General features: G+C 44.5%; 1 protein-coding gene across 1 annotated transcript; it reads left to right on the top strand.

Moving 5' to 3' along the window:
- Positions 1–1,174: 1,174 nt before the first annotated feature.
- DNAJC16 (DnaJ heat shock protein family (Hsp40) member C16) lies at positions 1,175–24,426 on the top strand. Its single transcript, XM_054579705.1, has 15 exons — positions 1,175–1,288; positions 3,177–3,361; positions 7,785–7,851; positions 9,196–9,535; positions 11,550–11,734; positions 13,547–13,651; positions 14,357–14,515; positions 16,101–16,231; positions 17,063–17,246; positions 18,198–18,380; positions 18,530–18,606; positions 19,580–19,660; positions 19,748–19,846; positions 20,385–20,555; positions 21,042–24,426. Exons 2-15 carry the CDS (start codon positions 3,195–3,197, stop codon positions 21,439–21,441), a joined length of 2,349 nt encoding a protein of 782 aa, XP_054435680.1. The 5' UTR covers positions 1,175–1,288; positions 3,177–3,194; the 3' UTR covers positions 21,442–24,426.
- Positions 24,427–24,836: the final 410 nt, after the last annotated feature.

Below are 24,836 nucleotides of genomic sequence, written 5' to 3'. Positions count from 1 at the left end.
AGTAATTGCTCCCGTTTATTGAGCATTTGCTAAGTCCTAGCCATTGAGCTATCCACTTTACATTCAATTACTTCATTTATCCTTGACTACAGTAGTGCCAAGAAAGTACTTTCCCCTACTTTACATATGCGGACGCTGGGGCTCAAGGAAATGAAAGGTAGTAAGTGGCAGGCGTGCAAGATTTAAACTTGAATCTGACTCAAAGTCCACACTCTTAACCGGGAGTCCACCTTAGAAAGCATATTCTTAAGCAGCAAAACCTCAGCCCCATTCATTCATTTACTTCACAAATATTTATTGCGATCCTGTTTGTGCCAAGGTCTGCGCTGGCACCGAAAATACAGAGGTGGAAAGAAAAAAAAAACAAAACAGACAAAAGCCTGCCGTTGGGAGCTTACATTCCAGTAGAAGGAGACAAATGATAAAGCAAAAGATGTACTAGGTTAGATAGTGATAAAAGGAGATAAAAATAAATAAAAACGGAGCAGGGAGATATGAAATCTTTGTATCTCTAAGGAACCTATTGCGTTGGCTCAGCGAAAGTTTCCCTCCTTTACCTGTGCCTCTCCTCCTCCCCAACAACCATCACCACATACACGCACATCCCTTTCCTGTGCTAAGGGCAGGGACTGGCACATTGTAAGGTGGAGTTCGCTTTTTAATAAATGGGTTTAGGAGTCCTGAGTTCCAGGCCTTGGGAAAGTCCCTGCTCCTCTCTGGGCTTCAGTCTCCCCATCAGCCTATGGAAGAGTTCGACTAGAAAGGATCCCTGAGGTCTCTTCCAACTCTAACGCTCTAGGATTCTATGAATAGGCTTAAAGAGAGCCGAGACCAATGATTGCTTCCCCACCCTAGCAACTGTTGCTAGACCAGGGCCATCTCTTGGTAGGACTGGGAACTCCTCCCTGGATCGGGGAGGTCTTTTTGGCATCCCATCCTGCACCGCGACTTAGCCTCGCTAGGAGGCACGTCTTGACCTCTTTGGTAATGATTATCTTTTTTGATCCAGCCATAGAGCGCGCCTCGTTCCCGTGGTAACCGCGTTAGGTCCACGCGCAGACGGTGTGTAGCAAGGGTCAAAACACACTCTCAAACGAGAAGTCCTCCACCTGCTCAGTCTTTGCCGCCTCTGCGCTGGGCCTTTAAGTATCACGTGACTCCCTTCAGGCAGTCCCTCCTTCTTCCCCTCCCCAGGCCCCGGCGAGCGCTGGTGTGGACCTGAGGCTCCCGGCCGGCGGACTAACTGGATCTCGGACGCTGCAGCCGCTTAGGCCGGTGCCCTTTCCCGGTAACTCCTTCCCCGCGTGACGCGCGGAGCCGCGGACGCGGCGGGACCGGGCAGCCTCGGGACTCTCCCTTCGGTTCCTTCTGGCTCCCGGTCCCTGCTGGGCCTGGGGGGAAGCGGGAGCCGGTAGGGCCCGCCCCAGGGCCCTCAGAGGGCAGCGGTGGAGGCGACCGTCTCCTGGAGGGTTGCGACCTCCGACGGGAGCTCGAGGCGGTGCTCAGACTTAGAATGTGTCTCTCGGAGCGTCTGCCTGGTTTAGGGGATGTTACCCAAGGGCGGTAGCCTACCTGTTGGGCAGGTGGTTTTCTGCCCTGAGGCCGGCACTGTCAGGCGGTCTGCAAAAGAACTTCCCAGCGCCTCGCCACTTGGACCCTCTAACGGAAAGCGACTGACACAGTTGAATACTCAGTGTTTGTACAGCATGATAGGAAAATCATTATAACAAGTATCACTTACTAACTTGATCCTGTGCCCAGTAAATACTTTACAAGCATTTAACTCTTATGTTGATCGTTTCAAGATAGTATTATTCACCCCCATTTTTTTTTAATAAGGACACTGAGGCTTAACAAGTTTAAGTAATTTGCCCGAGGATTTAAAAGTGGTGGAAGGTGGATCCCCATCTCAGTCTGACTCCAGAGTCCGCGTGCTTAACCAGTAACTATCTCCCCACCCGGATTTTTAGTGCTGTGCGTGTTTTGTAGGACAGGATAGGTTATAGGTTACCCGAACAAGGAAGAAACTGGTTTGAGGATTTTATGGAGCGTGCATGCAGTCCTAAATGTTGGCCGTCGGGTTGGTCCATTTTGTGAGGACTCCCAGGCGGCATTTAGACATCTGTCAGAATTCACGGCCGTTGTACAGCTTTTGCCCACCGTCTTAAGTAAGGTGTCACAGTAGACCCTTGAACCTTACAATTTGAGTACTTTATGAGAAGTCAAGATAAATACAGCCTTTGGGAAAAACTTTGTATGATATCACCAAGAGCACAATCCTGGAGTGTACATTTCTGTGCGATACAGCACCACCTTGTTCAGTAACCAGTCGGTATTATTTCCAAAACCCACTATGAATTCAATCACTACACTTAACCAGAGACGGAGCTTTAATATTTAAAGACCATGTCTGGTCTACTGTCTTTGTCACTAATTCCACTGCATGTGGAAAACCCAATTATTTCTGAACACTTTTTCTCAAATGGAAGTGAAAAAGTTGAGCATTTCCTAAGATCTTCATTTATAATGACCCTATTGCTAAGGATCAAACTAAAGAGCAGCTTCACTGTTCTAAAGGATTTGGTGAGAAAATAGAATTGGGGCGTATTAAGTCATAATTGCAGTTTTAAGAGTATTTCACTTTTGTATTTGTACTTATTTAACTCCCAAGAACCTCACAACTGTCTCATTTTGTGACACTTTGGACATGATAAATCTTATGGTTTCATGAACTTGTTTAGCCTATACTCAGTGAGGTATTCTTAAACCTTGTGTTTTAAGTTTACACTGCTGTTGATTGTCAGAATAAGTGAAACAGTGTACTTGAGATGTAGTCACTTTGATTTTCCTATGTATGTCTTTTCACATTTACTTATTATTTCTTCGTCTCATTCATTTTCAGTCATTCAGCTTCTAAAGCTTTTCTAATCCAAGGATTCTGGAGAATTGCTATTAATTCTTATTGCTCACTTTTCATCTATCATAGTTCTTATTTGTGATATAAATAGTAATGAGATTGTTGATTTTTTAAAATATAGTCAAACACCTTGACACTTTTTCTGCAAAGTATCTTTTGTTTGTTTTGGTTTTCATCTTTATATCTTATACCTTTACCTAAAAAGCAAGACTGTCCAGGGTTCTACCACTGAAACCTGTTGCCTCTTCAATCATTTCAGCTCTGGAAAGGAAGAGAAATGGAAGTGAAAAAGTTGAGCATTTCCTGGCAGTTCTTGATAGTTCTGGTTTTGATCCTGCAAATTCTGTCTGCGTTGGATTTTGACCCATACAGAGTCCTAGGGGTCAGCCGAACAGCCAGTCAGGCTGATATTAAAAAGGCTTATAAGAAGCTCGCCCGGGAATGGTAGGTGAAACAAAGAAATAGTTTAATATAAGCTAAGCAGTTTTGGCAGGGAAATGAAGCCTAAGTTATGATTAGCTTTTATTTGTCTCTGTTTCTGTGTTCAGTAAATATATAATACATCTGTCTTAAATATTTATTTGGGAGAACTAATGTTTATGTTATTCTGTAATTTCTACTGATGTGACCCGAAGCCTGTGTTACTTTGAAACCCCCTTAATTGCCGAGATACCATTAGCATATTTAATGTTAAAGTAGGAGGAGACTTTAATTTTTTAGATATATATGTACTCAAAAATGGATAAGCTACCCTTCCCATGATGTTTTTCATAAAGTAGCTCTCTATGGGTTTCATTGCCAAAGGAAGCACTACCCAGTCCTATCTTCTAGATTAATTTTAAGCTATCAAAAAAATTTTAGAATAAGAGCTTTTTGCCGTCAATTTTAAATGAATATTCAGGAATCGAGTATATTACTTTACAGAAAAATCAGAATTATACCTGCAGCTATTTGCTTGTATATTCTCTAGCACATATTATACATATGCATATATATCTGGCATATGTAATATGCTAGAGAATATACAAGTGTTTATGACTTAGCAGGATAGCAATAAACTTAACACTTGTTTTGGACAGACAGCGTCAGTTTCTTCCGCTAATGCTATGCACTTGCCACAGTAGAAGTGTTGGATTTTATGGCTGGAGGGAAACAGTGGGAGGAGGAAAAGAGAGAAGGAACCCAGGACTGTGAGCTGTGTGAACCAGTCATGAGTAGGGAAGGAAGCTTCGGGATGGGACCCATCACTGAGCACCTGCCCGCTGGGCGCCAGGTTCTGTTTTTTTTTAAATCTCATTTAAACCATGCAATTACACTATGAGGGTGGGTATTGCTGTCCCTGTTTTATGGATTGTTAAGTCTGTATTACCTCTGGCTTCCATAGTTTGACCTTCTGCACCTACAGTAGTTTATTGTTTCCTTGTGTTTTGATCGCTTGCCCATCTGGGCAGAAGTAAGGGTGGGTTGGGGTTTAGGGCAGGAAGTTAGAAAATCGCTGATGCAGATGACATTGCAGGCTGTGTGACTGCCTGGCACCATTATTCTTCTGTGACACGTGTATCCTGGTTTTAAACTTGTTGCAGTACAGGTAAAAGGTTTAAAATGCAACGTTCTGAGTAGATAGTTTAGACGAGCGGTTCCCAGCCTTTTTGGCACCGGGGACGGGTTTTGTGGAAGACATTTTCCCATGGGCTGGGGTTGGTGGGGCTGGTTTGGGGATGATTCAAGCTCAGTACCTTCAAGCTCACCTCCTGCTGTGCAGCCCCGTTCCTAACAGGTCCGGACCGGTACTGGTCTTCGGATTGGAGGTTTGGGGCCCCTGTTTTGAGATTTTTATTTATTTATTTTTAGAGGGAGGGGAAGGGAAAGAGAAAGAGAAACATCAATATGTGGTTGCCTCTTACATGCCCCCTACTGGGGACCTGGCCTGCAACCCAGGCATGTGCCTACTGGGAATTGAGCCAGCAACTCTTTGGTTCGCAGGCCGGCACTCAGTCCACTGAGCGACACCAGCCAGGGCTTGGGACCCCTGTTTTAGACCAGACTGATATCATGAAGAATGCAGAACTGGTCACTAAAAACACAGTCTTTAGTTATGTGTGGCCTGTTTCCAGGGACTCTCTTAACCACAAAGTTGCTTTCTACATCATTTCAGACCCCTGCTGCTTATGTTTAAAGCAAAATTTATAAATCTGCAATGAACTAATATGGTTGTAACATTCTTTTGGACAGGATATAGTCTTTGACAACATTTTAAAAGCAAAAATGATAGCTTCAGTATGTAGAACCCATTAAAATGTACAGCTTTGCTTTTGCTGTCTTCCAGAGCTGAAAAGGATGTTATATTAATTAAACAAGCCTTATGCGTCTCTTCCTTGATTAGATTCTCTCCAGGAGTACTTCATCACCATATATAGACTATCATCTAGTGAAGTCTACAATTTTACTTTACTTTTGTATTTTCGCTGTACTGTTATTTTCTGCTGTTCCGGCAATGGCAGTGTTTTATCACTGAAATAGTTTGTTTCCGTTTGTAATGGTTTCATATGCACTGAAAATAGTAGTGTTTCCCAGTTTGACTTTTCACAATGAACTATAACGGGGAAGTAGTTAACTGTCGAACTGGATTTGCAGCCTTCCCCTACCGTGTTTTACTGCTTAATAGTGTTGCTTAGACTTCTCAGGACCTTGCCCCTTGTTTGATGAAATCATTTAAAATTACTTGCTCTCTCAGGAAAACTGTTCATCATCTCCCAACAATTAAGTTATAGCATACATACTTTTTTTTTGTCATCTACATTGGCAAAATTAACAATTCCTGCTCCAAGAAAAAAGTGTCATAAAATTTGATTTGAAGTAAATGGGTATAACATGGTCAGTCACCAAAACTGTAAATTGATTTGTCTAGTACAATTTCTTATGTTTATTTTCACTATTTTCTGTGTTTTTTAATTTTTTAATTACAGTCGACATTCAACATAAGTTACTTTTTAAATTTTATTTATTGATTTTAGGAGAGAGGAAGGGAGAGAGAAAGAGAAACATTGAATTGTTGTTCCATTTTTTTATGCATTCATTGATTGCTTCTTGTATGTGCCCTGACCAGGGATCAAACCCGCAACCTTTGTGTATCAGGATGATGTTCTAAACAACTGACCTAACCAGCCAGGGCCTATGTTACTTTTTCTACCTTTGTTTTTATTCCCTTAGAGGTAGCTAGACCACCAGTAGATACCCAGTACACTATATTTTTCACTCTCAAATTTAAAGGATGTGTATTTATTGCAGTTTGTAAAATGTTGCATATGCACTGAAAACAGCATTAGACAGTACTTAGAGCTGAAGTTATCCCTTTTGAGCTGTTTTCAACTTTGTGTTGTTTTCTTGTGATTAGAAAAATATTCCTCATAAGTTGAAACTGCCCTGTGGTCCCCCCCAGTTCTTGAGCCTGTTTCCTCCGTTGCAGGGTCTGTGGTTGTAACCCAGCTGCCCTCTCAGCTCGCTCTTCGGTTCACTCTCTTTACAGGCTCTTCCCCCCTACCCCAGAGTTCTGTGTGTTAATCTTCGTTGGTGAGATGGCATAATTTTTATCTTCTCAAGCCTTCAGCCTGAGTTTGAATATTTAAAGCGCTTTTCTTGTCATCCAGAAACATGCTTTGAAACCACCGTCTTGTTTCCTTAAGTCATACTGTTTTCATTATACCCAGCTGAGTTTTTTTCCCACTAATATTCATAACAAGGATTAAATATTAAGCCATGATATCCAAATTCAATAACCAACAACTTGAAGTTTCTTTATTTTTTACAGAAATCAGAATATGTGGTATAATTCATTCAAATATGCTCCTACTAGAATATGTTCATCACGTTGTCAATTTTTTTTTATTTCGGTGTACTTGGTGCTGTTTTTAGTGGTCCTTTGCTTCCTAGTGAATTTTCTCTTTCCAGAGACTTTGCTAGAGGAAGTTTACTAGAAGTAAGCAGAACTGATTACATAAAGAATAAGGTCTGTAATAGAGTCTCAATAAAATGAACACTGAAAAATCAATCACTGATCTAGATCTTAGAGGGTTCTGAGAACGTAAAACCCAGCCCCCACTTCCCAGGACTTTAAAATCTCCAGAGCTGAAATTGGCATAAGCGCAAGCAGATGACAGAATAATATGCGGCTGTGGGATGAGTAAGCGCCAGCTGTGTACAATAGAAAATACTTGTTCTATTAGTTGAAATCACTTTGCTTAAATTGGGGACTTTGCTCACATCTTAAAACATGGCCTTGAAATCATCATCCATTTATAGATAAAAAGCAATCACAGGTAGAATGGGATCACCATAGTAATGAAAAGTAAAACATTCTAATTTGAGCAGCAGCAGCAGGACGCCATTTGAAACATGGTTGCTACTAAACAAATTCATGTTGCATCCTTCAAGCTATGTCCTGTGCGACAGAAGAAATTTATATCATTGTTCTAACCCTGGGGCGAAGCACTTCCCTCCTGGGAAGACAGGTTGGTTCCCACGGAGAAGTGCCTTCCGCTGGGAGCCCGCTTTGGCAACGTTTGGGAGCGGTGCGGGGCGCTCTCATGTCCCACCTTCCTCGTGAAATGCTGCCGCTCTGTCTGCTGCTGGGCTTTGAACACGTGCTCAGCTGAAATACTTTTGGAAAAGAGTACCTGCTTTAAAGTTGCGTGTGTTTTTTATAGTTAGGTGAAGCAACCAATCGCTTCTACCATTTATTTTTAAGAAACTGTCCTAGCGAAATAGCCTTCCATTTGCCTCTGATGTAGTGAACTGTGTGGGCAAGGATGTTAACTGACCAGGTGTAAAACATGAAATCCATTCTCACTTCTGCCCTTTTGTGTTTCAGGCATCCTGACAAAAACAAAGATCCCGGAGCAGAAGACAGGTTCATTCAGATTAGCAAGGCTTACGAGGTATTGTGTCAGAATTCGGGATGCATCCGTTAGTACTTATAAAACGTGTCTAAATTTCCGTAAAATCCTCTCGGGCAGGGCATGTTCCCTTTGCCCTTGACCCAGCTTCTAAATGATGGTAGAGACCATATTTGGTCATAGCAGTATGTTGAAACTAGTGCCTGACTACTTCAGCTCTTTAAAAGAGTGGCCTATTTAGAGACTTTAATTGGAATTGTAGATTACCCTGAAGGTATGTCTTTATTTCCTTTTTAGAACTTGTATTATGTGCTCACTTCAACTATTGGCTTCTAGTGGGTAGAGGCCAGGAGTGCTGCTAAACATCTTCCAGTGCCTAAAACAGACTCACAGCAAACAATTATTTGGCCAAAATGTCAACAGGACCAAGAAACTTTGCAAACCACTTTTGACATGTTTGATCAGTCACAGCATCTTTGCCATACACTGCACAAACCTTTTTTATTTTGTCTTTCAGTTACGTTTTTACCTTTTTTGAAATAATAAAGCATAATGTGCTGAAAATATTGTATATGTTTTTCCATCTTCAGTATTAAAATAGCTGCACAAAAATTCACCAATTTTGATTAAGTTTTTTTCAATGCACGCTGATATGACGGCTGTCACAATACAGTCTAACAAAAGTGTTTCGAATGAAGTAAAAGACAACTAAACACTACTAGAGCCATCATTAAGGGAAAAAAATAAATGAACTTTTTGGCCAACTACTTTTAACCACAAGATTTTCGATAGTTTTCTAACATGTCAGCTTAAGTGGTTTTGTCTGGAAGACACACAAAAGATAAGTACCTGACTTCCTGCTGTGGGCAGGGTGATGCTCTTCAACAGACAGTGCTTAGCTGAATGGCACATCATCCTAAAACAGGTTCTCAAATTTTAGACTTCAAAGTTACTTCTAAGTAAAACAAAGTCAGCTAACATGCAAGACACTGAACTCAATTCTGTGGTCTTTTTGGTATTCACAGCTTTTCATATTTTGGTTTGAATCATTCCACCTTAAATGACATGGCCCAGTAAATTTTCTCGTGCTCGAGCCCTGGTGAGCAACACCGTGTTAGGTTTTATCATTTTACTGGTATGATTAGTATTAGGATAGTTCAAAATCCTTAAATCCAAGCTGAGCACTTAAGTGACTGAACTACTTTGGCCTTGAAACACTTAATGATTCTATTGAGAGAAGAATCTTCTGATATGTTAATTAGAATATCCAATCATATCGCCTTTACATTTATTTCCTTTCTATATCTTCTAAGCTGCTTACGGAAAAGTTCTTCAGGTAAAGGTTTTTTTTGTTCTATAGATTTCTGGTTTTTTCTTCCTTTTCAGATTCTTTCCAATGAAGAAAAGAGATCAAATTACGATCACTATGGAGATGCTGGAGAGAACCAGGGCTACCAGAAGCAGCAGCAGCAGCGAGAATACCGCTTCCGCCATTTCCATGAAAATTTTTATTTTGATGAGTCTTTTTTTCACTTCCCATTTAATTCTGAGCGGCGGGACTCTATTGATGAAAAATATTTATTGCAGTTTTCACATTACGTGAATGAAGTGGTTCCAGATAGCTTCAAGAGACCTTACCTCATTAAGATCACCTCAGATTGGTGTTTTAGCTGTATCCATATCGAACCTGTTTGGAAAGAAGTAGTTCAAGAACTAGAAGGACTGGGTAAGATCATTTTATTCACTGGAAGATGTTTAAATGGTAACTTAAAAGGTAACTTTTAAATCTTGAATTTTGTGGGATGTTGGGGAGAAGGAACAGTGCGATTTCTCTTCACAAGTTCATGGTGTCTGGCGTTTTCCCAGGACACATTTTCAGAGAGGGGAAGTGTATCAGCTACTTCCATTTTGAATTACTAACTTGAAGCTTTATCTCTATGGTCCCCTAACAACTAGTTGGGATCTTAATACGTGGAGAAGCTTAAGATGATTGGTGAGCAAAGCAGCCGTCCAGAGTTAATGTCAGGGCTGGTAGTAGTTCCAGATGATTCACATGGTGTTTGTGATTTCACTCTGTATTAGTTTGCTAGGGCTGTGCTAACAAAAAACACCTCAACAACGGCAATGCACTTTCTCACAGTTCTCGAGATTAGAAGTCCAAGGTCAAGGTACCTGCAGGGTTCTCTCCTCGGCCTGCAGATGGCTGCCTTCTCCCTGTGTGTTCACGTGGTTATCGCTCTGTGTGTGCATGTGTTTGGTGTCTGTCTCTTTCTGTGTCCTAAACTCTTCTTACAAGGGCACCAATCCTATGGGATTAGGGCCCACCCTTATGACTTCATGTTAACTTAAGTACTTCTTTAAGGCCCTATTTCCAAATACAGCCACATTCTGAGGCACTGGGGGTTAGGACTTGGCAGGACACAAGTCAGCCCACAACGTTACCATCCTGAGTTACCATTCTGAATCCCAGCTTAGCCTTTCCTTTGTTTGTAGCTACCGCTTGGTGCCAGGAGGATTTTGGTGATCCAGAGAGGATATTTATTATAATAATTCCTGAAAGTTGGAACTACTGAATGAAATATGTGTGTGCTTGTGTTTGTGTTCTGGGCATTAGCAGACCTGCTTTTGAATAACTAAAAAGGAACAAACTCACAGGGTCTGAGCAGCCTGTATTTCTCTGGAGAGAGCATACCACTGACGAGCATTGGTTCATTTGTTCTGAAACAGGAATCGTCAACCTGTTGTTCAGAAGCACTCAGATACTCAGATTTGTCAAAATGCTTTCCAGAGATTGAATATTAAATGAGAAGATTTTCATTAAGTGCCTGCTATAAGGCACTTGCTAAATGAACCTTAGAAAATTTCTGATTACTAGGTTTCCTGGTTTACCAAAGTAAAATTTTTGAACGTGCCTATTTTATAAACCCCTTTAAACTTTCTTTCTTAAATGTATCAGTCTACTTTCTCCAACTCACTGACAATCAAGCACTAACTTTTTACTTACCAGCTAAGTCTTGACAGGTGATTAGAGGTTGGCCGGGCAGGAGACGGGTGAGTGACGACAGGCGGAGGGAGCCGTGCCGGCAGGGACGGCCTTCTCAGAAGCGCCGGCAGCCACGGTGAGAGGAGGAAGCAGGGGCCAGGTAGTAAGCAGCCTTAAGTCCAGGCTGAGGAAGCTGGCCTCTGTGTTACCGTATGTAATAAAGCCAAGAAAAGCTTTTACACAGAGGAGTGACCTAATCAGGCCTACACTGTAGAAAGCTAACTCTTAAAGCTACGTGAAAGACAGGCTAAGGCAGGTGAGAATAGAGGCAAGGAGGTTACCAGCCCTGGCCAGGCAGCAACCACTGGCCTCAGCTGGGACCGTAGGAATAGGGAGATGGGCAAGCGTCAGGTGCCCCTCCCGGTGGGTCGGAATTTCAGTTTCACACCAAAAAATCACTTAAGTGGCATTTCTTCAGGAGGCATAAAAAGGCCCTGGCTTTTGTGTCTCAGTGGATTGAGTGCTGACCTGCAAACCAAAAAGTTGCCAGTTTCATTCCCGGTCAGAGCACATGCCTGGATTGTGGATCAGGTCCCCAGTTGGGGACATGCGAGAGGCAACCAATCCATGTATCTCTCTCACATGATGTTTCTCTCCCTTTCTTTCTCCCTCACTTCCCCTCTCTCTAAAAATAAATAAATAAAATTTTAAAAAATTTTTTTAAAAAGTCTTCATGTAGGTCTTCCATACTTTTCAGGTGTAGGAATCGGCGTGGTCCATGCTGGGTACGAGAGGCGCCTGGCCCATCACCTCGGAGCACACAGCACACCCTCTATCCTAGGAATCATAAACGGGAAAATCTCCTTCTTTCACAACGCAGTTGTCCGTGAGAACCTACGACAGTTTGTGGAGAGTCTTCTTCCAGGGAACTTGGTGGAGAAAGTAAGTACCTTGCTGAGAGGAGGTTGGCGAGGTGCCTGGTGCTGCCGACTGCCCGGCGCTCGACCTGTGCTCATTTCGAGCAGGGCAAGGCACATATTAAGTAATCACTCAAACCAAAGCATTTCAGCGAAGTCTGTCAGCAGAGACTGAAAATTGAACAGGCAGAGAGACTGAAAGAGTTGCTCCCTGTTAATAATCACTGTGCAGATTTACGCTGCCATAGGAATCTGAGCCTCAAATGACAGTGACTCTTACTTTCTAAGCAGAAAATTAGACCACAACGTAAGATAAAGGATTTCTTTCTGACCCCTGACCTTGTTCACTTGAAGGTACTTTTCTTATGAGAATATTCAAATTAAGCTATATTTGATTATGGCTTTAATGATCATATCTATGATAAACACCAGATCATGAAAACAAATATTATTTTTGGAACTTTCACAATGTACAGTGATGCAACAGCATGGTTAAATTTCACAAACAAAAGACTGAGCTTCAAGAAGCCAGGCACACAGAGTTCATACTAGTTTATGGTTTTTATATTTAAGAAGCATTTTTCCCCCAGTCTCTTAAGTTAGGGATCAAAAGAACTAGAACAGGATTCTTGTTTTGCTTTAAATGATCCATTCCTTTGACAACACCAGGGAAAGGGAACATGCAGGCATTTCCATCGTGTTTCCACATGCGCTGTCCATAGGCTGCCCTGCCAGGACTGTGAGCCCCGGAAGAAATGCTTGTTGGAGTTACAGTGAAAGGAAATTGTCAGAGAGCATTGTAGGCTCCTAAAACCATGGTAGGCTGTCCTGGTAGGTCCTCAAACCTTTATATAATATCTGTTCGGCCTCTAGCACTGTGATAAGTGTTGAGGACAATTTTCAAGGAGCTCGCAGTCTAGCAGGTGGTTACTTCCATCTGGTAGGTTAAGAGCCCATCCTGGAGAGTTGGGAAAGGCTTCCTGGCAGAAGTGATCCCTGTACTGAGTTTACCAGGTGAGGAGAAGTAGGGAATGAGTCCCAGACGGGCAGAGGTGTGGACAGGAACAGCCTGCTTTGTATGAAGTAACCGTTCGTGGGTGGGAGAGGGGGAGATTAGACCATTCATAGGAATCTCACCTTGAGGGCCTCAGAGGGCCTCCTGCCCCTTTAAGGAGTTCGGGCCTCAGCCTGCAGGTGGCGGAGCCATTGAGCAACGGAGAGAAATGATCCGATTGAGGTTTTATATAGTTCATTCTGGAAGCAGAGTGGGAAGATACTTTTTTGAACTATTAATAAAAAATTTCTAGATAAAAATTGAATTGTACATGCTTTTAGTTTGCTCTCTCAGTAGAATAATTTTAAGGCATAAACCAGGAAACACAAAAGTAGCAATTCAGATGGCAAATGAAATTATGTAATGTATAGGTGAGGTAGGCCCACTTATTTTTATTTAAGCTTTTTTAAAAGAGCAATTGTTGCATTATGTTCCATATTAGATTAAAGTTAATAGGTTAAGATTAATAGACTTACAAGTACAGCCTGTAAGCAAGGCCAACTTTGAAAGCTCAATTTTTTTTTAATAATACGGTCCATAATTGTTTTAGAAAAAATTATGACTTAAGTCTGTAAGAGTTGGAACACATGAAAATATGAAATTAACAATCTGTTCTTTTTAAAAGTTTTAGTCAAATGAAGACAAAAGATTAGTTGGCATTGTTTAGTTTTTACAAAGTAATATTTTATGCATATTTGATTTTATTTAAATATCTACTGACTGGATGATAATACAATGGTTGAAAATTAAATATTGAAACTAACATTTTCTTTTCAATTGAAGGTTACAAATAAAAATTATGTAAGATTTCTCTCTGGCTGGCAGCAAGAGAATAAACCGCACGTCCTCCTGTTTGACCAAATGCCTGTTGTACCACTGCTGTACAAGGTACTGTATCTGCTGGGGTAACGTTTTCTCCTGTTTTGGCAGAAAGAACTCGTAGCCTGATTGTCCTTTTTGTGAATGAAAGCTTATCCCATGAGAAGTGCTGAAAGGCCACTTCTGTAAGCCCCACGCACTGAGCACTGCTGATGCTGACGCTTGTCCGCCAGTGCTGCCCACGCACGCAATAGCATTAACTGTTCAGAAGAGAGCAGTGATACGGACGTCATCCCGAGACACTGAAGCGTAGAGTGGCTGTGTGATGAACGAAACCAAGGTCTCCCTCCAGCGCGGGGAGTACCGATTCCCTTGGAGCCTGTCTGACTCCAGACCTGCCCGCTGAACGACACTGCACGTCCAGCACCTCTGGTTATCGCTGTGAGATGAGATGGTCGGTGCCATCTCGCGGAATTGGGTTGCGGGTAGCTCCTCAAACACGCCACGCCTCCCACCCACTGCAGATCTCAGTAAGGCAAATGTTTTGCTCTGTCTGAAAAAAAGAATCAGTTGTGTTTAGCTTTGTTGGTGCAGTTTTCATGCCTGGAGCACCACAGAACTGCTGCAAGGGCTCAAGTGTGCGACAGCCCACGTGAGGCCATATAGTAAGCTGGTGTTCGTCTCTGTCCTCGGATGCGAGCAAGTCACATCTGACTTGCGGTGTACATGCTGTGTTGTTCATTTCATCCCTTCCTCTCTGTTACCCCCTCGCAGTTGACCGCTTTTGCATACAAAGACTATTTGTCATTTGGATATGTGTATGTCGGTCTGAGAGGGACAGAAGAGATGACGCGACAATACAACGTCAACACCTACACTCCCACCATCTTGGTCTTTAAAGAGCACGTAAACAAGCCTGCAGATGTCATCCAGGTACGGCAGAGGCGGTCGGTTTCAAGATCGCCCTCACATTTTATCTTGAGCCCTCATGTAGATACTAAACAGCAAAACTGAACAAAGCAGGTGAGGAGGAGAAACTAGCTTTTCATTTCTTCCTTCAGAGGCACAAATTTAAAAGCAAGCTTGTTTCCCATTGGGTACTCTTTTGCGTAAAAAGTAATCTTGGCAGAAAGCAGAATGGTGGTTGCCAGGGGCTGGGGAGGAAGGAAAGGGGACTTGGTGTGGGGAGAGCACAGCGCCAGCTGGGGAAGGTGAGAGGGCTCAGAAGGTGGGCGGCGGCGCGGCGGCGGCGGCGGGGGCGGGAGGACAATGCGAATGCGCCGCCGCCCCAGAGCTGCGCTCCTGAAAAGGGTCAGCCCTGACTTGTGTGGCTCAGTGGGTTGGGTGTTGTCCCGTGAGCCAAAAGGCTGTTGGTTCAATTCCCGGTCGGGGCATGTGCCTGGGTTGGGGGCCACATTCCCAGTTGGGGGCATGCAAGAGGCAACTGATTGATATTTTTCTCACACATTGGTGTTTCTCTTCCTCTTTTTCCCTCCCTTCCCCTCTCTGTAAAAATAAATAAAATCTTTTTTAAAATGGTAGGTTTTCTGTTACATATATTTTACCACAAAAATTAAATACGACTATTTTACCTGCATCTCAAAGTTTTAATAAATAGTATTTCCATTAATCATTCAAGTTCAAAATATTTTCTAATATCTGACCTACTTTCTTGGTTCAGTAGATTACTCAGAGTGTGTTTCTCAGCATGCAGGGATTTTCTGGTTTACATTTTTATGGATTTCTAGGTTGTGGTCAGAGAGCCTACAGTATACAGAGTGGGAAAAAGATTCACAGTTGTTACGGAAAAATACATAATACAAACAAACTCTGTGTTTCATGTACTCACAACTGTAAACCTAATTTTGCCCACTCTGTATAATTTCTGTCCTTCAAAATGTGGAAGCTACTAATAACAGTGGTCATCATACAGTTTTGTGGTCCGCCTTTTATACTTAGTAGCTTTGTTACTTTGGAGTTTAATTGTTCAGTTTGCTACAAATCTTAAATGGAAGTAAATTTGCCAAAAATGTAAAATGATTGGCTTTTGAAGTCTGCCAGCATAAAACAATATACAAAGTTCTCCAGTGGAAAGAGCACTTGCCTTCCCTTTGCCCTGAGAAGATCACAGCATTGCTTTCAGCCCTGCATTCCTGAAGTAGGTCACATGTTTACTTGCTCAGACAGATCTTTCTTATTTTGTTATACTACTATAGCCAGGGTCAGCCACGTTTTTTTAAAGATTTTATTTATTTTTTAGAGAGAGGGAGGGAAGGAGAAAGAGGGAGAGCAACATTGAGCAATTGCCTCTCACATACCCCTCACTGAGGACCTGGCCCGCAACCCAGGCATGTGCCCTGATTGGGAATCGAACCGGCGACCCTTCAGTTCACAGGCTGGTGCTCAATCCACTGAGCCACACCAGCCAAGGCAGCCACATTTTTTAGAGCTGAAAAGTAAAGCTCATTTGCAGTAAGAAAGCAGAATAAAAATCAACTGTTTCTTGGTTTTCTTTTAGGCCAGAGGTATGAAGAAGCAGGTCATTGATGACTTCATCACCCAAAACAAGTATCTGTTAGCAGCCCGGCTCACCAGCCAGAAGCTCTTCCATGAACTCTGCCCCGTGAAGCGGTCCCACCGCCAGAGGAAGTAAGGCTTTGCTCTGCTTGTCATTGCCATAGAGGGGCCATGTCGCACTTTACCACAAGGCAGTTAAACATCTACCCTATGACAGAATTTATTCTTTATGTAACCAGTGTTGACTGACGACTCTTGTAGTCGTGGAGTATATTCGGTCAGGGTCCCTGAGAACCAGATTACCAGCTGTGCCAGCCTGGCCTGAGGGTCAAAGAGGCTCTCCCTCAGGTCTAACACTTTAGCTGAGACCTGAAGAATGAGAAGGCTTCAGCCAGGTGTCAGGGAGAAATGGTTACCTTAAAGAAGCAGGGAGTATGAGAGAGTTACTGCTCCTTCTAGAGGATTCCACTCTGGGTGAGTCTTTGCAGGTCTTGAATAGGGCACACACATAGTCTGTCTTACCTGGCATCGAGGAGGTGCTTAGGAAACACTCAGGAAAGTGGCGGAATGAGTGACAAGCTAAACTTTCCTTTGGAATCATTGCAAGGAAGCCCTGCAGAATGGCCTGTGGGCCGAGGGAGGTGTGACCAGCCCCACCTGTGGGGGAAGAACTAGACCAGATGGCTTCCGAAAGGCCCTTCTGTGTCAAGGATTCAGTGGCCACTGCCATAAAAGGAATTCCTAAGTGTGGTAGCGCTTGGTTTGGGGAAGACGTCACCAGACTGGAAAAGCAGCAGGTCATGAGTGACTTGGAAGTCCTCTCTCACTGGAGATTTTGAAGATACAGTTTTCACTGGTCAAACGTGTTCGCTGGAGCACATCCGCCCCTTCACCTATGCTTGCCATCACAGGCTCTCGCCATGGCCTCGGGGATTGGTTATAATGTCTTCTGTTGTGGCGCAGGTACTGTGTGGTTCTATTGACTGCTGAGACCACCAAATCGAGTAAACCCTTTGAGGCCTTCCTGTCCTTTGCCCTGGCAAACACACAGGACACAGTGCGGTTTGTGCACATCTACAGCAACCGACAGCCAGAGTTTGCCGACACCCTCCTTCCGGACGGTGAGGCATTCCGGGGAAAGTCGGCGGTGAGTCCCGGTTTCCATCCTGTCCTCTCCACAAGCGAGGGCACTCGGTTCTGTTTCCTCCTTCCTCAGGACTTCTGAATACAGATTCCAGAAGTCCAGAACACTCTGAGCCTGTTACAAAGGCCTACTCTTATTAAAATAGTCCTTTGGTCTGGTGATTTCACCTCTTTGATTTTCAGCAAGCACTTTTCCTGTGAGTAAAGATTGAAGGCCGTCAGTCCTTTTCTCTAGTTTTTCCCGCGACAGGTCTAGTCTTGCAGTAGCTAATCCCCAAAATCTTCATCACGCTGCCAGCAGCATGCTTTCAAAATTCTCCTTCCCCACTTGTAGGGCATCTAATTGATCTCCTTCCTTCCCCTCCTTTGTCATCACTCTCTACAGAAGCATTCGATTCTTCACTGTCCTTTCTAATCTAAAAAACAAAGGGTTCCTTTATTATAAAATTAAGTCAGAGGTTGTCAAACAAAGTTTATTGAGAAGAAAAAGCTTTAATTTTTAACAGAACCTTCGGAAAATCAACAGAAACGTCACCATAGTTTATTTTTTTAAGATTTTATTTATTTATTTTTAGAGAGAGGGGAAGGGAGAGAGAAAGAGAAGGAGAGAAACGTCGATGTATGAGAGATACATTGATTGGTTGCCTCTCCCACGCACCCAATTAGGGACCTGGCCTGCAACCCAGGCGTGTGCCCTGACTGGGAATCAAACCGGTAGCCTTTCAGTTCTCAGGCCAGCACTCAATCCACTGAGCCATGCCAGCCAGGTCCACGATTGTTTCTTTGGTCAGAAAAATTTAAATCTGCAGATGTTTTATGGTCATCCGTATTTGTGTTTGAATTTATTGCTGACTTCACTAGACCCTTTTTTCTGTCCTCTCTGAAAAAAAAAACTAAACAGTAACTTAGCATTCTTTAGAGAATTCTGATGGTTTTTCTCTTTTTTTCCCCCCAGGTGTCCATCTTAGAAAGACGCAACACAGCAGGCAGGGTGGTGTATAAGACCCTGGAGGAACCCTGGACAGGGAGCGAGAATGATAAGTTCATCCTTCTGGGATATCTCGACCAGCTGCGGAAAGACCCGGCTCTCTTGTCCTCAGAAGCTGTGCTCCCCGACTTGACCGATGAACTTGCCCCTGTAAGCACAGGGCCCAGGAGAGTGGGCGCCGGGCAGGGCTGGTGAGCTCCCCGGGCCCAAGCAGAGGTTCAGCAATGGTGCTGCGTTGGAGGCGAGGACTTCCCCGACCAGGGCCCAGGGTCTGACCACCATCCGTTTTCTCTCAATAGATTTTTCTGCTTCGGTGGCTTTACTCTGCTGCTGACTACATCTCAGACTGCTGGGATAGCGTATTTCACAGCAACTGGTAGGAATATTGTTACTAGATTGAATTTCTTTTGCTCCATTAATAGCAGGACCACTGTTTTTCTTTTGAATAGAGTCTGTCCTTTGATATGAGTGTATCTTCAGCCAGGCAGGTGGAAGGATGTTTACATATTTTCAACACTGTTCCCCTTTTTCTTTCTTTCGGTGCCTTTTTTTTTTTTTTTTTTTTTTTTGCCGACTGCTTCCCACTGGGTGGGAAAGAAAGGATCACCCCGGCTGCCCTGCTGGACGACAGAGCCTGGGACTGTGCTCTTCCCCAGGGCGCCCCCTGGTGCCCAGCCCAGTGCCTGACACACGGGGGGTCCAGTGTATCGGCGCACAAACCGATCAGTGGATGGGCCCGAGAAGGCTGGGGTGCCCCCTCCCACCCCAGTAAGGCTGTGGGCTCCTGAAGGACAGGAGCACGTCCCTTTCGTGTTCATGATTCCCAGCACCCAGCACAGCTCCTGCAAAATGGCAGGCCTCTGACGAGTGTTCGTGGGAGAATGCAGTTTTAGAACAGTCCTAGAGAAGGTTGTAGAAGGTCAACGTTTTCTCCCTACTCCACCCCTCTGAGCCACGTCTGGATTATTCCAGGGGGGGAAAAAGTCAAAATAAAGGAAATCATTCCATGACTTTGTAATGGCATTCCCCTGTCCTGAGAACATCTGACGACCCTTAACATCAGAATGTTCTTCCAGGCTCATCTCTTACCTCTGACACTGAGGCACAAAGTCAAACTTTTAAAATTTCACTGTGAATGATAACAGTGAAGGGGAAACCTCTGCTTCCCCACCCCACCCCACAAAAACCTCTGTTTGTAGGAAATTAGAACGTGTTTATTGCTATGAAAGCTTTTTGGTTTGGGTTTTGTTCTTTTGAGTCAGAGAGAGGAAACCAGAAATCATTCATTGATATGTCAGAGCAACCCACAAAGAGCTGAGCAGTTTGTAAGTTTGTTAACTTGGTTTTAGGCGGGAAATGATGCCCCTCCTGTCCCTGGTCTTCTCCGCCCTCTTCATCCTCTTTGGCACCGTCATCGTTCAGGCTTTCAGGTAAACCCTCCGTGGCTTCCCAGAGAGCCCCAAGCCTCGTGGTTGTTTATCCTCTTCTCTTGTAAAACTCCTTTTCTCCCACTTCAGTGACTCAAATGATGAGCGAGAGTCCAACCCTCCAGGCAAAGAGGAAGCCCAGGAGAAGGCCGGGAAGACGGAGCCCAGCTTCGCCAAAGAAAACAGCAGGTTTCTCTAACAAAACACCAGCCCACCTCCCCCGAGCGGCAGGCCTCAGCCCGTGGGGTCTCACAGGGCAGCGCTCACGTAGAAGGGGTACACACAGCTCCAGGTCCCCGCGCGCCGTGTGAGCCGGGAATAGGGCAAGTCGCTGCTGCCTCCTGTTTACTGAGACCCTCTCCGCATTCAGACCCGAGCCGCCTCCTCCTCAGGATCAGCAGCTTCTGAGCCTCGGGTTCAGTACTCAGGGCAGGAGACAAAGAAGCACGTCAGAGGGGTACCCGAGAAGCCCGAAGCAGAAAGTGGTGCACCGCAGTGACTGCCGGGGGCTTACCTGTCCTCGAGTTTCTTCTATGCCAACTGAGTGGCAGCATCTGAGAGGCTTTTTATAGGCCTGGGATTTCCAAGTAGTGTGTCAGGCTCAAGAATATTCAGTAACATAACTAATCTGGTTAAAACGTAGCATTTTCTTCCACTTGACCCTTTTAAAAGTGTAGCGGTATCCCCTACCCTGATAACATCTTAAATCCTCTGCATTTCTCCACAGCAAGATCCCTAAAAAAGGCTTTGTGGAGGTCACTGAACTCACAGATGTGACGTATACCAGTAACTTGGTGCGCCTGAGGCCGGGCCACATGAACGTGGTCCTCATCCTGTCCAACGCCACCAAGACCAGCCTACTCCAGAAATTCGCTTTGGAGGTCTACACGTTCACGGGGTGAGCGCGAGCGTGTGAGAGATGGGGACGGTGGGGAGGCAGCATGCACACCGGGGAAGGGGGGGACTGGCGGAAGCTTGCCACCTCTCCTGTTCGGCTGTGAGGAGCTTTATCCAGGCAGCGAGACGCTGGCCGGGACCTTGCCGACCCAGAAATCTCAGCCCTCACCGGGGGACCGTGTGTCCCCTTGATTGCACGTCCTTTTGGTTCTTCCCTGAGCCCTTTCAGGAACCTGACTGTTCTCTCACTCTTGCGTGTTTTCCTGAAGCCAGGCACTGAGAGTGACAGAAGTGACACCCAGCAAGGGACGGGAAAGCAGATGAGTGTAGTGTCATAGCTGCTGTAGAAGCCCTCAGCTGCCACAGAACTCCTTCATGGTTCTGTGCTGTGGCCCCACCTGGCGCAAAGGCCGCCTGTTCCCTGAACTGCTCCCTGCGGCTAAGTGTGTCGGGCGATACCTTAAGTCCCCTTCTCCTCCTTCCACAGGAGCAGCTGCCTGCACTTCTCCTTCCTGAGTCTAGATAAACACAGAGAGTGGCTCGAATACTTGTTAGAGTTTGCTCAAGATGCATCCCCCATCCCAAACCAGTACGACAAGCACTTCATGGAGCGTGACTACACTGGTTACGTACTGGCTCTGAATGGCCACAAGAAATACTTCTGCCTCTTCAAGCCCCAAAAAACAGTTGAAGAGGAGGAAGCCATGGGGGCGTGTGGTGACCTTGACTCTTCCCTCCATCTGGGGGAACCTCGAGGGAAATCTTCCAGTGGCCTTGGGTCCAGGCCCATCAAAGGGAAGTTGAGCAAGCTGTCCTTATGGATGGAACGCCTGTTGGAAGGCTCCTTGCAGAGGTTCTATATCCCGTCTTGGCCTGAGCTAGACTGAGAGGATTTCAGAGAGACTTGAACTCTTCAGACTTTTTACAGGTCCCTGTGAACAGGTATTTTCAGGACTCAAAACTATCACAACGGACAGAGTATAGATTTTAGATTATTCTTCTAGAACAAAGGCTAGGAGAATCTTCCTTTTGTCCTGTTCTAACCTAGGAGTGAAAAACACCACAAGTTGAATTCTCTAGATCAAAATATTTTCCTTTGGGTTTTTTTTCTTCATCTGAATGCCGCACTATTTAAAACAGACTGCTCACTCCCTCTTCCTTACGGTCCCTGCCACGCGCTCCCAGCACCCTGCCCCGTCGTGTCTCTGTGCCCTGGGAGAAGCACAGGCGCTCGCCCCGCAGCCGTACTGGGATGGAACCTCAGGAGCCTGGTGCGCTGGTTGCCAGCCGGGCCGTTTGCCCGCCTCCCCGCCCCTCCTGGCCCCGCTGTGCTTCCGCCAGAGTGCATGCTGGAACAGTGGGGCAGCCCGCAGCAGCTTCTAGGCCCTGTGTCTTGAAAGAGGCCTAGATCCGAGCAGTCTTACGTTTAACGGTTTTCCCGGTAGTAAGTGGCTAAAGTATATTTTGGGGGTATCCCCCTACAGCAGCTTGTCAGCCATGGTTTTAAAAGTATAGGGATGAGCGGGGGTTCTGCATGCGAGTTTGGTTTTCTTCCCAAGGCAGGAGAAGGGAGGGCGGGGCAGTGACTGAAGCGACCCCTCTGTGAGCCCCCCATCAGCCACCTCCCCAGCACTAAATGTAGCCCAGAGGGATCCGCACGGCAAGAAGTACTGTAATGACTCGAGCCATTTACGTGTATGTTTTCAGATGCCTTTCTGCCTGTGTCAGTTTTAGGGTGTGGATATTAGGAGCCATAACTTTAACCTTGTTCTCTGGACGTAGAGATAAGCTGCTATAAGCCAGTAGATGTTAAACTGAAGACACATTATGCCCACACCCCCCATGAGTGGAGTCCCTTTAGTAAAATACCAGACGTGTCTTTGCATCACGGAACCTAACGTTTCTCGGTTGTATTTTGAACACTGTTGCCCCCCAAATGCTGTATCGTCAAGTCTTCTTTTGTGACAGGTGAACCAAGAGTGTTCTAGGCTCCTGTTTTGCAGAAGGCTTACTTTGAACTTCTGGCCTATATTTTGATGTCTCATCTTAATCGTTTCACCCTTGACTTAGAGCTGCTTCCCCAGTAACAAGGTCGGACCTGGCCTCCGCTTGCCAAGCTGCAAGGTACCAAGGACTCTCGGCTGGATCGTTCCCGCCGGTTAGAGAGCTTACCTTTTCTATTCAGGGCAAAACTACCAGTGGAGTCTGGGCAGCCTCAAAGAGTGGTCTGTTCAAATGTCAAAACAAGTTGCCCTTTTAGAGGCAGTTTGTAAAGTGAAGGGCCAAAATCACTGATGGGACAAAATAAGTTAGTATTTTCTTTAATCATAACTGCTTTAAATTAAGCCATTTGGATCCTGAATAGCTTAACTACTGAGCTACAGTGACAAGTAGTAAATTATTTGAGCCCAGGAACTACTGTAGTTTTCATGAAATCGATAGCTTTATGGAAAAATAAATAAATAAATCACTGCCATGCTTCATTTTCCCCCATGACCCTCTAAAGTGGACACTCTTGATTGCCATATCTCATGGCACCTGACCCAGTTAGAGATGATCACGGAATTCATTTGGCTCCATGGTGCACCTGTCCTCAAAATTATTTTCTGGATCTTTTCATGGCCACGTAGCTTAAATGAGTATGTTTTGGTTTGATGGTAGGTTTTTATTTTTAATGTCTGGTACTAATGGGATTCCTGACCATAATTTCTGAAAACCAAAGCCTCCCCAGATTTGTTCATATAAAAACACTTTATCATTAAAATAAAAAGCACCTGCAGACAGCTGCACCTTCCATTTGTACTAAGAAGGGGAAGCGATGGCAGGATTGAAAGCCTTCCTGGCAAATACTTCAGCCCAAACATTCTACAGGTCCCTTCGGGGGCAAAGGGTCCGCCAAGAGGACGGGGGAGCTCTCGTTGTAAAATGAACTTTACCCTTGACCACCCAGGCCTTTTCCCCTGAATGTCGTTTCCATGGACTCGTTTACTTTTGTGTCAGATGTACGCGCCATTGTCATGCTCAGCCAATGCCACCCTTTCTCTTTCTGATGTATGTGACCACACAGACCCAGTTTTGGTTTTAACTTCCTAGTCTTCAAATACGTATCTTCAAAAGACAACATGGATGATTTTAGAGGTAGGTTTTTCTGGCTGATAGAGACTATGCATCATGTTTAGCAGAGGAGGTTGAAAAATGGCCTTAAAAGTCTTTGTAGAACACGTGCCCATTTAAAGACGACGTTCTCACTGCCAAGCTGTCAGTGGCACAGTCTGACGTGAGGACGGCGCCTGATGAAGCCGTTTCCGTGAGCAAGGCCACCCCGGCTTCCACTGGGTGCCATGGTCTCGCTGCTACCACTTGACCATGAAAACTTGGTTGTGCTTTTCAAGTAACAGGTTGATTTCCTCCTCATTTGGTACATAAATATTTTCCTGATATAAAGAGAAATGGGATCTGAATGTTTTGAGTGATTTGCTTTGTTTGGGAAATGGGATTAGAAGCAAACACTCAAACTTTTTTTTTTTAAGGAAAATTCTTTAAAAGGTGATGCAAAACTTGTTGTCAAATGAAATGTTGCTCACATCCAAATACCTGCCATTGTCCCTTGAAAACAAACGCAGCGTGGCAGCTGCTGACTCTCTGTTCAGTTTGTCAAGGAGAATAATTCTACTTTCGAGACAGATCTGAAAAGAAAGTGAATATTTTGCACTTTTGATACTCTTAGGAACAAATAACTTATTTGGCAAATGGTGTCTTTTTTATGTTGTCTTTGTTTTGTATTGTGACCAGGTACTAAAGCTGATGTTATTTTTGTTTTAAGAATATTACTGACTGGAAACAGAAATAAACTATTTTAATGTGTGATGATTACGGGTAGCTCCTGCATTACGAGATGATGATTTGATCATGGACACATTAGCAGCAAAACGGAATTTGCATGTAACTGAGCACATGCTTATGAGCTCATCCTAACTACAGATTTTGGGAACTACTGCCCAAGAGGCTGTATCTGCTAAAAGAGCAGATAATGCAACACAGGCTTAAGGAAGTATCACGAAGGGCTGTTTGGAGACCAGCTGGTGGTGTCTGGTTTACAAGACATTTCATGCACCACCAAAACCATCAGAACCCCCACCCCACCCCCCACACCCCGCCTGCCCTGGACTTTCGAATGGGAAATTTATTAGGATCTGCATGTTAGTTTCTTTCCAATTTCTTGTTTATGATCATGATGGTCCTAAAACCAAGTTGCAGGCCCCAAGCTCCTCAGAGGAGGAGC

Source organism: Pteronotus mesoamericanus, unplaced genomic scaffold (genome assembly GCF_021234165.1).
Source record: "Pteronotus mesoamericanus isolate MK-2021 breed Mesoamerican mustached bat unplaced genomic scaffold, CSHL_Meso_final contig_557, whole genome shotgun sequence".
Lineage (NCBI taxonomy): Eukaryota > Metazoa > Chordata > Mammalia > Chiroptera > Mormoopidae > Pteronotus > Pteronotus mesoamericanus.
The sequence above is the reverse complement of the archived record's forward strand: the minus strand, read 5'-3'. Positions and strand labels throughout refer to the sequence as shown.

Excerpts from the sequence above, each read along its gene's own strand:
- DNAJC16 (XM_054579705.1), top strand. The coding sequence starts at position 3,195 with ATGGAAGTGAAAAAGTTGAGCATTTCCTGGCAGTTCTTGATAGTTCTG. Across the intron at positions 7,852-9,195 it reads AGATTAGCAAGGCTTACGAG|ATTCTTTCCAATGAAGAAAA; the intron begins GTATTGTGTCAG and ends CTTCCTTTTCAG. Across the intron at positions 13,652-14,356 it reads TTGTACCACTGCTGTACAAG|TTGACCGCTTTTGCATACAA; the intron begins GTACTGTATCTG and ends ACCCCCTCGCAG.